General features: G+C 40.6%; 1 protein-coding gene across 1 annotated transcript in view; it reads left to right on the plus strand.

Moving 5' to 3' along the window:
• Nucleotides 1–14,075, plus strand: part of LOC146320955 (E3 ubiquitin-protein ligase RNF19A-like) — a 37,378-nt gene that overhangs the window by 9,563 nt on the left and 13,740 nt on the right. The window contains exon 2 of the mRNA XM_084725923.1: nt 10,635–11,630. Coding sequence (XP_084582049.1) covers nt 10,918–11,630 — 713 coding nt within the window. The 5' untranslated portion in view covers nt 10,635–10,917. The remainder of the gene's footprint in view (nt 1–10,634; nt 11,631–14,075) is intronic.

The following is a 14,075-nucleotide window of genomic DNA, read 5'->3' on the forward strand; positions in this document are numbered from 1 at the left end:
CTTTCTTCGTATTGGTGATTATTATTCAAGATTACAGAGCAGGGTTGCAACAGTATGAGATTATTGCTCTACGAACATTTCATGGTATCACGGCAAATGGTATTGTGCAATTATCATTATTATTATTATTGTAAGTTAAAGTGACACTTTGAACCACCATTCTGTAGGATTTGGTGGTGTCTAGTAGTAAGTTTACTGATTGCTAACAACTCATTTCACTCTCCACTTTTAAGCGAGTAGAACATCTGATGTTGAAATTGTATTATGTAGGCTAAATAATACTTGAAATTGAACAAGTAATAGAAAAACACATATTATTGAAAAGGATTCAAGTCATCGGTGTGACAGGTTATAGTAATCTGAGTGACAACAGAGGGCTTTTTACAGGGCAGTTGTGATTTCACCTATGACCTTAAATGAGATCAAGAATTTGACTGCTTTTCCACAACACAAATGTTTTGTTTCATAAAACCACTTTTCACTAATGGGTTTCCGACAGTTGTTTACAATGGCTAAGGACTGCTTATCAGGTGTGTAGGCTTTGTTTCATGTTAGATGCAAACTCATTAATATTTCTGAGGTGTATAAGTAATAGAAGTTGAGGGTGTGTGTTACATTGCATACTGTATGTGTATGTGTACTAGATGCAGTGGATCAAAGGCAGATGATGTTCATCCTCAGAAGTCAGGGGTTTAATTATTAGCTGCTGGGCTGGTTTTACTTTATTTTCAGCTCTATATTTTCCTTGTTTCAGTGTTTATGCAGTGCATTCAGATTAAAAGACAAACCATATTATTAGCCATAACAGCCTATATTGCCTTGCTTTTCAAAATAGTTTCCATCAGTTCTTAGGTTCCTGTTAAATTTGTTCATATTCCTTCATATCAGTTTGCATCATAATCTTATTCTGATATGTTACCGTCATCCAGACATATCAGTCAGTCAAGTGTTTTTGTTGAACTTGTGGCCTTCTGTCACTGTCAATCTGTAAATTCTGTTTTCCTGCATTGGATAAATAAAGTTTGTCTTTACTGATCCAATGTATTTGTGACGACAACTACAAAAATTGCACCCATGTATGTATATACTGACATTTTATCACAAGTATGCAATTTTTTGTTTACACGCTCTAAAAGCATGTTATTTTGTTCTTAGCTCACAGCTATATTAGTGAGCCAATACTCGTGTGACAAACCATAATTTCTTATTTAAGAGGTCTTGGGAATGTTAAGTCATTGAGAATACTCTGTTTTCTTTCCACTGTATTTCTGTCCACTCTTCCTTTTCTTTTTTAACATTTCTGCTTGCTTCCCCTGTAGAAATGTCACTTAATCTATGAAGGGAAATGTACTGTAGCTGTGTGGAAAGCTGCCAAATCGCAGAGCAGGATTTTGTTCTGGGAGAGCGAACAATTCTTCACATGCTCCTTCAGCACCTTTTGCCTATTTCTCTCTCCCTCTATCATTACTCATCTCTCCAAGTTGGGGTTTGCTGTTTTATGTCTTGCTTTCTCTTTTTATTGTCTCTCCTGTTCTTACCCTCTCCTTTATTTCTCTCTCTTCCCCCTTTCTCTGCCCTTGCTCTTTCTGCCTTTCAGAGCTCTCTTCCCCAGTTCCAGGCTCACTGGGCAGATTTGGATTGTGTTAATGTACTTAAATCGGCATGCTCAATGAGAAAAGCCTTTACTGCTGACCACAGCCTGCAGCCAATGAGCTGACATAGGTGTTTCATTTTGTGAGTGGGACCTCGCCAGGGCCTTCAGATGAGACAGCTGGCCTAGTCCACCTGCATCATCAGTCCTCTCATCACACACACATGTACACACACAGCTATCTGCTTAGCAGCGATAAGCGCAGACAGGCACTCCTTGGCTGATTTAGATGCGGCCCCAGCCTTGTGACAGACATCAAGGTCAGGATAAAGTGCCTGCCCTGCAATCATCTTTTCATGGTTGAATGGAAACTATTAGCCTTTCACACTCTGTTTACTACACACTGCACACCTAATATCTCACCCACAGTAAAGTACAATACACTTGGCAGCAGTACTGTTGCACAGCCTGAGGTAAAAAGTTGAAGTAATTTTCCTCTGAAGTTCTGTAATGCTGCTTTTCTTACTTTTTTGCATCCCAGTGTCACATTTTTGTTCTTTAAAGCCCACTATGCTCGTTTCTGTGTACAGTTCTCAAAAAGTCTTATAGTGGGGATTAGGGATGTCATGATACCCAATTCATTGCCATGGTAAAAACAAATATAAGTCAGCCACAGTTATTTCTCTTTGCCACCGGGCTTTTAAGAGCAGACCAGAAAAGTTTTAGGCATATATGCTGTATCTGTCAGGTCTGGAAGAATTGTATCCCTGGCTGGTACCTATTAGAGACATCAGAAATGTAGTTGTTATGAATTCCCACAATTTTTGATACCATAGTAGAAAAACAAAAACAATAATAATGTTCAGCCACAGTTATATCTCTTTTCCACCTTTAAATAAAAACTCTTCTGAGCTTCTCAGACAAAAGGCTGACAGAGATATTTATTGAGCCTGAAGCCAATCAGGGAAGCTTGTTGCCCATGTCTGGTAAATAATGCAAAATGGTTTTCTGCTCCTGCAAAAATATGTGTTAATCAAAGACCTGCATCTAACCTACATATCACACCAACTTTACATATGAAGGTAAGGGCCAATTTTATTACTATCATACAATTAAACAGTACAATTATGCTGTCAAATTATTTTTCCTAGTAGTGGGAGCAGTCGAAGGGTAGGTTAGTATCTGTCATTTCAGGGACAATGGGCCTCATTCATTAACATGTGCGTAGAAATGTTCTTACTGTGTGTTCCCATGCAAATTCACCGCCTGAGTCATGAAACATGCACACCAGCCCAATTTGTTCTAACACTGTGCGTGTGTTAGTGAATCAGAATCATTCTGAACTGACAGGCTCGTACCTGCTGCCTGCAATCTGCATACTGACACACCCACTTTCCTCTATATAAGGAAATATGTTTGCATAGAAAAATATCATAGAGAAAGCAGTGAAGCTGTTGTTGCCGCGGTGCGTGGGAGTGTTTATTTGTGTTTAGAGTTAGGCGCTGTGAAAGAATCAGGAAATAATTTTTTTTTCTCTGATTCAGCGGCTTTCAACAAGTGCTGAGCATCGCCTCTCCGCATTCAGTCTGTACTGTGGACAAACTCCTGCACTGCCCGTGTCTGAGGAGGAAGCCAGAAAAGGCACACTGCAACTCACATGAAATAACTCCTTGGGCTGCAATAACTGAAGTGGTGCATGTTGTGTTGTGTCCCTGGAGAAACGGACTGTTTCCCAGATGAAAAAGAAATGGTTTGACATTAAAGTGTATGCGTTAAAAAAAAAAAAATAGACCAGAAGAAAAATTCAGGAAGCAGGTGGAGAACAAAGAACACCTGATTTTTCATTTGTCCAAGTCACAGTAGTTATTGGAAATATCCATAAGTGGGATAGAAAAAATGAGGGTCAAAGTGATGACATCCAGCAAGGACTTTCACCTAATAATAACAATAACGATAATAATAATAATAATAATAATAATAATAATAATAATAAATAATAATAATAGTAATAATAAAACAAGATAAATCAACCGTAAAAACATTTACAAAACTTCTTTGAATCCTTTTTAATGAATGTCGTTTTGATATGCTTTATATTTAGCTAAAATGTGTTTCAACACTTTTGAAGGCAGCCAGGCTCTCATCATTTGTGCATATGTATGGTCTGAGGCACTTCTGAATTTGTTCACAGAGTACAAAAAAATAAAGGTAAGAAAATATTGATGAATCCCAGATTTGTGCCTAAAACCTTCATATGTCTGGTTTAAGCATACATTTATGCATACATACTGTTTGTGAATTAGGCCCAATAACTGGAAAATTTACTTAGCATACATGTTTTTGATGGTGGGAGAAACTGGAGCAACAGGAGGAAACCCACACAGGCACTGGGAGAACATGCAAACTCAACACAGAACCAGAGATTTGATCCCATGACCTCGATGCTGTAAGGTGTTAACCACCTCGCCAACCTCTTGCATACATAACAAGACAGGAAAAGAAAATGTGCAAAACACTCAGTCTTGTATGTGTCTGTGCGAGAGACGTCATGAATCCCATACCTCCTTCCATATGTGCAGGAGATACCAAGGCCAGCCCTGCCCACCACATCAGAGTTTCCTGTTTTTAGTCCTGGCTCAAAGCGAGGGGAGTCAGAACTGTGGAACAGGGAGGGGATCACTGTCTCTTGCTGTTTTTGTGCGTGTGTGTGTGTGAATGAGAAGGAGAGAGAAGGGGGGAGGCTGTGGGAAGTAAGAGCAGCATGTGTTTCAGAAAAGCGGAGCAGTGCGGTGCTGGTAGTGTCAGTGGTTTGGTTGCAGCTGTAGAGCTGCTGTGCTGCTTTTGATCTTCTGGTGTAGTGGTGCAGATTGACAGATTGCGAAGATTCTGTTTTACTGCAATTGCAGTGAGTGCTTATAAAGTATGCACATGTACAGTATGTGTGAGAGAGCATGCTCTGTCGGCCCCTCCAGCTTGTGTGGGTAGTTTATGGGTGTGTGTATGGGTGTGTGCGTGTGTCCTTTGGCACTACTCTTTGTGCGTTTGCACAGCATGGTTCATTGCCAAGGTGTAACCAAAGACACAGATAAACACACACATACACATTGAGGGATGGACACCCAGCGAGTAAGCTGGACCTCAGTAGCAGTCCTCTCCTAAAATAACAGACATTCTTTCTCCACCTCCCTCATCCCCACTCCCAGAAACACAAAGCACAACACAGTTTAACCTTGTTAATCACTCCCAGGACATTATTACGTTTACATTGTTCTTTGGGCAAAATATAGATGGTCTTCAAACTCAAATGCTGTTTTACATTTCTTTGTTGGCACATTGACTTACTCCAGTGGTTCCCAAACTTTCTCTGCTGGGCCCCCCTTTGGTTGATAAGACCAAAGACCCCAAAGACCCCAATACACATACACATATTTTGTGCATCTGCAAATTCAGTTAATTGAGTTTCAGAAACATGTCACTGAGGTATGCAAGTTTCATGAGGAACTTGTTACAGTAAAATTTGTAGGCAAGATCACTGCCTCTTCCTTCAAAAAGATGCGGACCAAGACCCTGTACAGCACCTTCCCCTGTGACAGCCATCGTGACTCGCTGTGAAGTAGAACAGCTGTATGGTCGGAGCCCATTTCCTCGCACAGTGCCGAAAAACAACTTTGACAGGTTGTGTTTTGATGTAGTTGACTGTGGCAATGATGTCGGTCTTTACGTCATTCAGCTCGGGACTCAGCTGTTTAGATGCGAGTGCTTCGTGGTGTGTCATGCAGTGCGTCCACTGCACAATGGGGGGAGACGCGCTTGGTGAGCGCTTGCAGCCCTCCTCGTTTCCCAGCCATAGCCTGAGCCCCGTCTGTGCAGATCCCCACACAGTCCTCCCACTTCAGGTTGGCCTCTTTCAAGTAAGAGTCAATGATTTTAAACAGTTCTTCTGCAGTGGCTCTGCCAGGAACTTGTTTGCAGAAAAGCAGTTCCTCCCTCATATCATCTTCATCTATGAATCTGACATTACGTTATCAGTAAACAGTCTTTGTTACTGTCAGTGGCGTCATCCATCTGCAGAGAAAAGTGGCTGTCACGCACCTTATCATTGATGAAATTGTTTTGGAAGAACATTAGGTGATGCTTCATCCTCTTCCTAACGTTTACCCATCAAAAACTTGTTCATGTTATGCTAGAAGTGTCCAAGCATTCAGTTAGTTCCTAAGCCTTACCACGCCCCCCCTGCAATGGCACTGTGCCCCCCCCCTAGGGGGCGCGCCCCCCACTTTGGGAACCACTGACTTACTCAGATATTGTTTAAGTCTCAAGAAGTTGGCTGTCCGTAAGAGTTGCTCACTTGCTCATTTCAAATGGTAAATCAGGACTTTTATTTCTCTACAAATGGAGTTGCTCTGTCCATCTAACCCGTAGCAACGGTGCATGTAATGACAAACATAGTTTCTAGGAAAGCCTGTCCAATTTAAAAGTAGGCTGATAATCAAATTACAGCAAATGATACAGAAAAAGGAAACTGCGTCAAGAGTAGATAGATTGTCCATAGATTGATTATATATCTATGTAGCACGTGAGTTGACTTAACACAATGGAGGAAATGTTGTGGTAGTCAATGTCTGATGGTCAACGGTAGAATAACTTGTTACCAGGTCTACTTTTGTTGGATGATGTATTGTCTCAGAAGTCATTTTGATAATAGATTAGTCATTTCTACATCATTTTTAAGAAATATGTCTTAATCCTCTGATATATTTTTAGTCCTCTATGTCAGTAAACTGAAGATATTTGCGTTGTGGACAAAACAAGACACTTGAGGTGTCAAGTTGAGCTTTGGGAAACATTCATCAAAATTTTTCACCATTTTAGGCTTTCATGAACCAACAACTAATTGATTAATTGGGGAAATGAGCGACAGATGAACTGCTAATTAAAGTAAAAATTAGCAGCCACCCTAATTGTGATAAAAAAATATTGTCATTTTAAGACTATTTTATGCTACTGGTCTAATGATAATATAGTAGCATACTTATGCAGCTACACTTTAAAAGAGCAGTGCACTTTTAATTCTTTGGGTTATTTAGTCAGTGGAACTGGAATGTGAAATAATATTAAAATATCCTAAATAAGTAAAACATGAGTGCCATAAATCCACACAACCAAAATAGTTAATAAAATGGACTGCTGGGCTGTTAACAAAAATTGCATTTAAATAAATGCTGACCATTTGACAATTGGCACAGGGTTGTAGAGAGCTGTAGTTTAGTTCTGTTGCCACTTTTTGCTGTCATGGATTTTAAACAAAGTTGACATACTGGCTGGCACCTATTACCCTCAATTATCATATTAAGTGTGTGTGTGTGTGTGTGTGTGTGTGTGTGTGTGTGTGTGTGTGTAGGAGGCTTGTTGTGTTTACATGTTCCACACGTGTGAGCGTTGCCTGACAGTTGCCTGAGCCCCACCCATGGTGAAACTCAGACAAAGGACAGATGACAAGAGGATAGAAGCAGCATGACCATAAATGACAACAAACTGTGTCTCAGTGTAGTTTGTTTCTGTTCATTTGAGTTTTAGTTGCTGTGGAAAAAAATTCTTAACCACTGCACCCAAGTCTCATAATGGTAGGAGAAGCCCTGCTGTTTCTTCTGGCATCATGTTGGCAAACATGGTGGAGAGGTTCTTATATAAACAAACACACATGTAAACGCAATGGGCAATATTATTATTATTATTGTTATTGAGTCAACTCCAAACTATGTACAATAAGTCTAGAATGTAATTATTGTGTCAGGCCTACCTGTCACTGTACACAATTTGTCTTTTCCTCTTTAGTACATTATGAGGAGTCATTGCCAAAAGTGTACGCATTTAATTAAAACTTAACAATAGTCCTTCTACCCCCCTGAAATCTGGTACTGGTCATTCTACTGCCGAAATCTGGTACTGGTCAGACTGTAGCTTCTTTTGCCTCTGCAGCTGTGCACTGTTGTAGTTTACACAGTCTCTCTCTGTCTCCATCTCTTTAGCTCTTTGTTTCTCTCAGCCTCTCAAATGTGTGAAATTCTCAAGTGGACAGAACACTCATCAGATTGGCTCAGAAGCCATCTGTCCTGATATTATCATTTTGTGGAGTGACTAGACACACAAACACACACAGACAGGGAGATTACAGAGAAGTAATTATGTTTTGTCATACAGGAAATTGTGAAATTACCAGACCTACCCAGCAGACTTCTGTTGAAATTCAGATGCAAGAGCATGCATTCTTAGAGGATTTTTTTGTAACTTAAATCTTCAGCTGTAACCGTTTGTTGTAGGTATGATCTTCGTATTTGCTAATATATCCCTGACAACATATCCTTTAACACACGGAACACATTGACCTCTGTTTTAATAATCTTTGCTTTGTTGAGGAGTTTCTTGTTACTGCTGGGCTAGAGAATATGCTATAATGGTATTTGCAGGTTTGTTGCTTTATGAATTATAGCATATTTTATTTTAGCTGTAGAGCTTTATTTGGAATGACTGTAATACTTAGACCATTTCACTCTACATTTAACATAATTTTGCTTTGTTTTCAACTGATACATTTCAGGCAGCAACTGTGTAGCTTAGACTTCCTTATGTTACCTGGAAAATTCACATAATAAAAAGTGTTTGTCAGACTAGTATTAAAGGTGACATGCTCTTTGTTGCTGTTCAACTTGATATTATCCACTTGTGCAACAACCTGTACAATTATGATTTACAGTTGTCTGGATTGCTGCTACATCAAAAACCGGTCTACCAAAGCAACCCCTTTCTCTGCTCTGCGTGTATTCTCTCACACTTCCTTCTGTTTCCCGTTATCAGCAGAGCACAGTCTGGGCCCAGGCCTTGTCACTGTTGATCTTACAGACACATCAGAGCACTGTCTCTCTGCGTCAATACTGTCCAAGGTTGTCAACCTTCTGTCCTCTCTTCTCAGCTCTGTGACTGATGCACTGATCAGCTATGCAAACTTGTACTCTGCCAACTGTGATACTGACTGAGCAAAAGCCATCAAATACATTGGAATGTCCTGCAGTGTTTATTGAATAAGCTGAAAATTGGAAGGCCTTGCTCAGGGAATTAAATTAAACTAGCAGTACACTGACAAAAATGTGCTGTAATATTTATTTTAGATCTTTTATTATAAACCTGTGACAGTATGAGCACTATTTCTGAAGACAGTTGTTTATAAAGCCACATTTAAGATCTGGCTTTATAATCTTAAAAAATGTTCAGAATTGTTAAAGCTTTTTTTTTTTTTTAAGCACTTTTTCAGCTTTATTGGATCACATTAAAAGTGAAGAGGCAGAAAGGAAATGGGAGAGAGAGAAGGGGGCATGGCACACAACCAAGGTCATTGGCTAGAGCTGAACAAGTGATGTTGCAGTTATCTGACATGTACATTGCAAAATAACCATACAGCTAACAAAGCACTCCATTCATAAACATTTGCACCAAAATTATGATAAGAGGACATTTATTGTAATATTTATTATTCCAAGAATGAAATTATAGGCTTGGTAATATCTAGAAATTAATTTTGATTTAAGAAAAATGCTATATAAAAAACAAAGTACATTTATCGAGTTTGATGTACTTTGCTAGAAAAAATAAAAGAGCATTTGAAGAGTCAGAACTCTTCTCTGTTCTTGCTGTAGACTGATAATGATGCCAGGTAGATTTGGTTCGGTGAGAGCTTTGGAATATTAAATTACCTCTCTTTGCTCAATACAGCTCAGCTTTTCTTGCACTCAGGTGTGCATAAATTACAGGTTATATGAGCTTCTTTTTAAATTACAGAAATTATTTGATATCTTATCGTCTGTGAAAAGCAGGTAATTATCGTTATCTGTGTTGGCTAAAAAAAAAAATAATTAAAATTAATTAAAAAAAATTAGATCCGCATTATGCATCCCTGGACTAACTTCATTGAACAAGAAGGATGTTGTTCTTCACATCCCCAGGAGACCATTAGGGAATGGTAGTCACATCTGTAAAATGAGAGAAAAGTCTGCAGTCTAGACTAGTTTTTGAGAAAATGATCTAAACTCATAGTCCAATAATTAGCTTTTCCAGAGCTTTTGATTTCGTTTCGGGTCAATCTGTGGAGGTGGCTTAGTTGAGTCACATCATCAGTCACGTGATATCAGACTAGACTTGCTGTAAACATGTATTAAGAAGTTGTGTGTTCGAATTTCTACAGCATTTAATAAATCATACTACCATCTAGAACAGAAAATTAGTAGTGCTATGGCTTGGAGCAGTGTTTCTATGAGTGAATCCCTATTTAGTTTATATTTCAAGCTGTGGTGCACAGTCCTGCCAGGAGAGTCAGGCTGTTCCACTGATTTAGAGTTTGTGATGTGTTTGTGGTTGAAAAGAAAGGATGCGATGTCCCACAAAGATGGGAGGAATGAAGCAGCAAACCAAACAACATGAATGTAAACAATGATAGTTTACAATTATTAAAAAACTCTGCTTTGCAATTTTTATATGAGAAATTAAATGCATTCAACATGACTGTGAACATACAGTAAATTGTTTCAAAGAAAAAAGGGATTTGATATTTTTTGTGTTTACTCTGCTAGATAGCTTAGGAACCCATGTGGAGAGGAGAGCATGCTTAAATCAGTGTTCTTGTCATATTTGTGGAGGTTTTGGACATGCACATGCATCTCTTCAAGAATAATATGCCATTATTAACTCAGCTAAGCACACACACATAAATATTCCTGACAGTGTGGTGTACCTACTGGCTGCCTGCAGCTGAAAAAATTCCTCTCCTCTCCTCTCCTCTCCTCTCCTCTCCTCTCCTCTCCTCTCCTCTCCTCTCCTCTCCTCTCCTCTCCTCTCCTCTCCTCTCCCCTGAAATATCTGAATGAAAAAGAAAATATATATTGCCTTCTCACTGTGATCAAGTAGTTTTTGACATTGAATACAAACATATATTAAATCCCTTCTTTCCTTTTTCCTCTTTTCTCTTCTCTTGCCCTTCTTATGCTCTCTCCAGGTTCTGTTGCATTGGTTTCGCAGCAGGTGACCCCCACCCCTTCGCCAAAATCCGGCTATTAGATGTGACCACGAGGTTGATCAGGAGAAGCCACCATGTCTTAAACACAGACGGGCCCTCCGGAGCCCTGTCCCCCCACCCTGGCCCACCCTCCCCCTCCCCCATCCACCACCTTACCCCTTCTCCCAGCCCCATTCCGCTCCCAGAACTCCCTGCACATGTGAGGGACAGGCTGCCCAGCCCTGGCTCCCCACTGGCACACCCCTCCCCTCCCTCCGGAGAGATGAGCCTGCAGAAGCACCAGCAGCTGGGTGGAGGTAGCGGTGGGGTGATGGGCTCTGACCGGGACCTGCAGTCGACTGCTTCCTCCATCTCTCTGCCCTCTGTGAAGAAGGCCCCCAAGAAGAGGCGCCTCTCCCTTGCCTCTCTTTTTAGAAGGCGAGGTCGGGAGTCCAAATCAGGCCGCCAAAGGTCCAGAGAGCTGCAGCACCCTGGACCTGGAGGGCTTGGAGGAGTGGATGGCATCGCCAGCATCGAGAGCATCCACTCTGAGATGTGTAATGACAAGAACTCTGCCTTCTTCTCTGTGGCTGTGACCGGAGCTGCCTCTGCTGCTGCTGCTGCTGCCTCCACCTCATCTGCCTCAGGGCCTTCCTCCTCTACCTCCTCCTCATCCTGCAAGGTAGGGGGTGGAGTTGGGGCTGAGCTACTGGAGTGCCCGCTGTGCCTTCTGCGCCACTCCAGGGAGAGCTTCCCTGATATCATGACCTGTCACCACCGCTCCTGCATCGATTGCTTGCGCCAGTACCTGCGCATTGAGATCTCAGAGTCACGTGTCAACATCAGCTGTCCTGAGTGCTCGGAGCGTTTTAACCCGCACGACATCCGCATGATCCTGGGTGACCGGGCGCTCATGGACAAATACGAAGAGTTCATGCTGAGGAGGTGGCTTGTGGCTGACCCTGACTGCCGCTGGTGTCCTGCACCAGATTGTGGGTAAGAAGTGAATTTAAATACACAGCACTGTGTATTAAATACACTGTGCACCATACAGCTCACACTTAATCTGTCATAAAAGATGTGAAAGGTTCATAAATTACACATTATTTAAAAGTGTTTTCAAAATATAGCACGTGTTCTCCAGCAGATGTGTGTCTGTAGGTCCAGAGCTGAATGTGGTGTGTGAGGTAGAGGACTGTACTTGTTTCCAAAAGAGTGGAAAAAGAGTTTGCGAGAGAATGAGAGAAAAGAGTGATAGACCTTGTCTTACAACTTATCTATGGGTGTATTATATTCTTTTAGGCAAAGGCACTCCCCCAATCTAGTTATCTCCAGCTCATAAAATGTTTACAGACCCAGAATGTTCTTCTTCTAAAGCATGTTTTATTAAAGTAATTAGAAACTACACTGGTACATGTACTAAGGGCATCATGATTCCAATTCTAAATTGAAAATGGATTGAAATCAAAAGCAGGATCAGCAATTCTTGCAGTAGTTTTTCCTTCTCTGCCTACTTGCATCTGCAAGTCAAGACCTTAAAATTGAAACTCAAATTGAATTGTGGATTTGGAGAAATGTGACACCACAACTAATGATTATTTTCATTGTTGATTAACCTGTTAATTATTTTAATGTTCTATAATGTTGATCAGTGTTTCCCAAAGCCAAACATGACATCCTCAAATGTCATTTTTTGGCCACAACCCACATATATTCAGATTTCGCTTTTAAGAAGTTGAAATAAGAGAAACAGATGAATTGTTTATCAAAGTAGTTGCCAATTAATAAGCAATTAAATGTAGCAGTTGACTGCAGTACTTGGTCTTGTTGCTATTAATTTACTCAAAGTTACATTTCTGATTGGTTAAATGTGCACCCCTCCTGACATGAAGTGGTAGTAGCAAAAGAACATTTGTGTGTACCCTGCGAAAGTAAATAAAAGCCATTCTCTAACAGCAACAAAAGGCTGTTTTCTAAGCAAAACACAACAGCTGCAAGAATATAGCTATCTGCGGCTCTCTGATGGTACTTCACTTTGATTATTATGATGGTCTGTTCATTTTGCTGGCATGGTGGAAACTCATTATGTACAGTATTGCTGTGATTTATTATGGTAAATCAATGTGGAAACTCCTAACATGACAAAAGAACAATGTGCCACACAACAACAGAAGATGAAACAGCTTCCTTTGTAAACCCCAGAATGAGAATGATTAACCATCTCTACTCAACAGCAGAAGCAGAGACCCTGCAGGGATTTAGACAGCTGATTTTTACACCAGTATTCACATCTATTTCACTTCCTCGGTTTCACAGTAAAGTCCCCACCACTATCAGGGTTTATGTACTCACAGTGAACGAAAACAACGTTTGGGTTTGACGTCCATTAGCTTGCACTGAACATCTGCCTGTTAATTGGTAGGCCATGACCCACAGATACTTGTTGTGTTCCATGGTAAGTCATTGTAGCTAACATGAATGAGGGCTTGAATGAAAGCATAAAATAGTGACGGAGAAATTAGGGCACAGAAGGGGTGAGAAGGGCTGGGAGTATTTGTCTCTTCTGAAGGTATGCTTGATCTATTACAATGTAATAACATCACATATTATGCCACAGGACACTCATAGTACACCACCCCGTATTTGCTTTTGCTTTGTCTGTTTTCCACCTATCTTGTCTGTCCTGGTTGTCTGCCTCCTTCCCTGCCTGTCTTTCTGTCTTTATGTATTTGTTTCAGTTCTATCTGTCTAACTTGCTAACAGTAATCCAGTTGTGGTGGACTGTTTTGCTGTCTAATCCCCTTCCCAAGTGATGGCTCATTGCTGTGCTTCCACCCAGTCACCGACACTGTTACTGCAGTGTGTCTATGTAGAGGCCCTGTGGGGTCAAGTGGTGACTCAGAGTCTCTGACAAATCAAATCAGCACCTTATTTATATGGAGTTGAGTGGACATCTGTCTAAATTGCCTTAACTGCTTGCTTTTCATTACTCACGGAAGTATGGAGGAGTCCAGATTTGACTGAAAATAGATTGAACCATTGTTTTCTGTCAGGCTGACTGCAATATAGAAGAAAATGAGGATGGGCTTCATACAATATCTATATGGTGGAAAACTGAAAAACAGTTTTTTATGATAAAGGTTGAAACCACTGGAACATTTTGGACATGTCATAAGCATATAAGAATGAGCCACTGAGATCTAGTAACTGTCTGAAAAGGTTTACATATTTGGGAGAATCACTGTCCTGAAGCAGGCTGCCTTAATGAACCTGTTTCTATCTGTCTAAAAACTCTCCCTCTCTTTGCTTCCTTTGTCTCTCACAGCCATTTCCTTTTCTTCCAGGAATTGTTTGTGTTCAGGTGGCTATAAAGCCTCCCCATTCCATCAGACTATCATGAAGTACTGTGTGTACCAAGCCATAGTAACCTTGAATACTCGG

This window comes from Lutjanus erythropterus, chromosome 9 (assembly GCF_056507025.1).
Source record: "Lutjanus erythropterus isolate fLutEry1 chromosome 9, fLutEry1.hap2, whole genome shotgun sequence".
NCBI classification, from domain to species: domain Eukaryota; kingdom Metazoa; phylum Chordata; class Actinopteri; order Lutjaniformes; family Lutjanidae; genus Lutjanus; species Lutjanus erythropterus.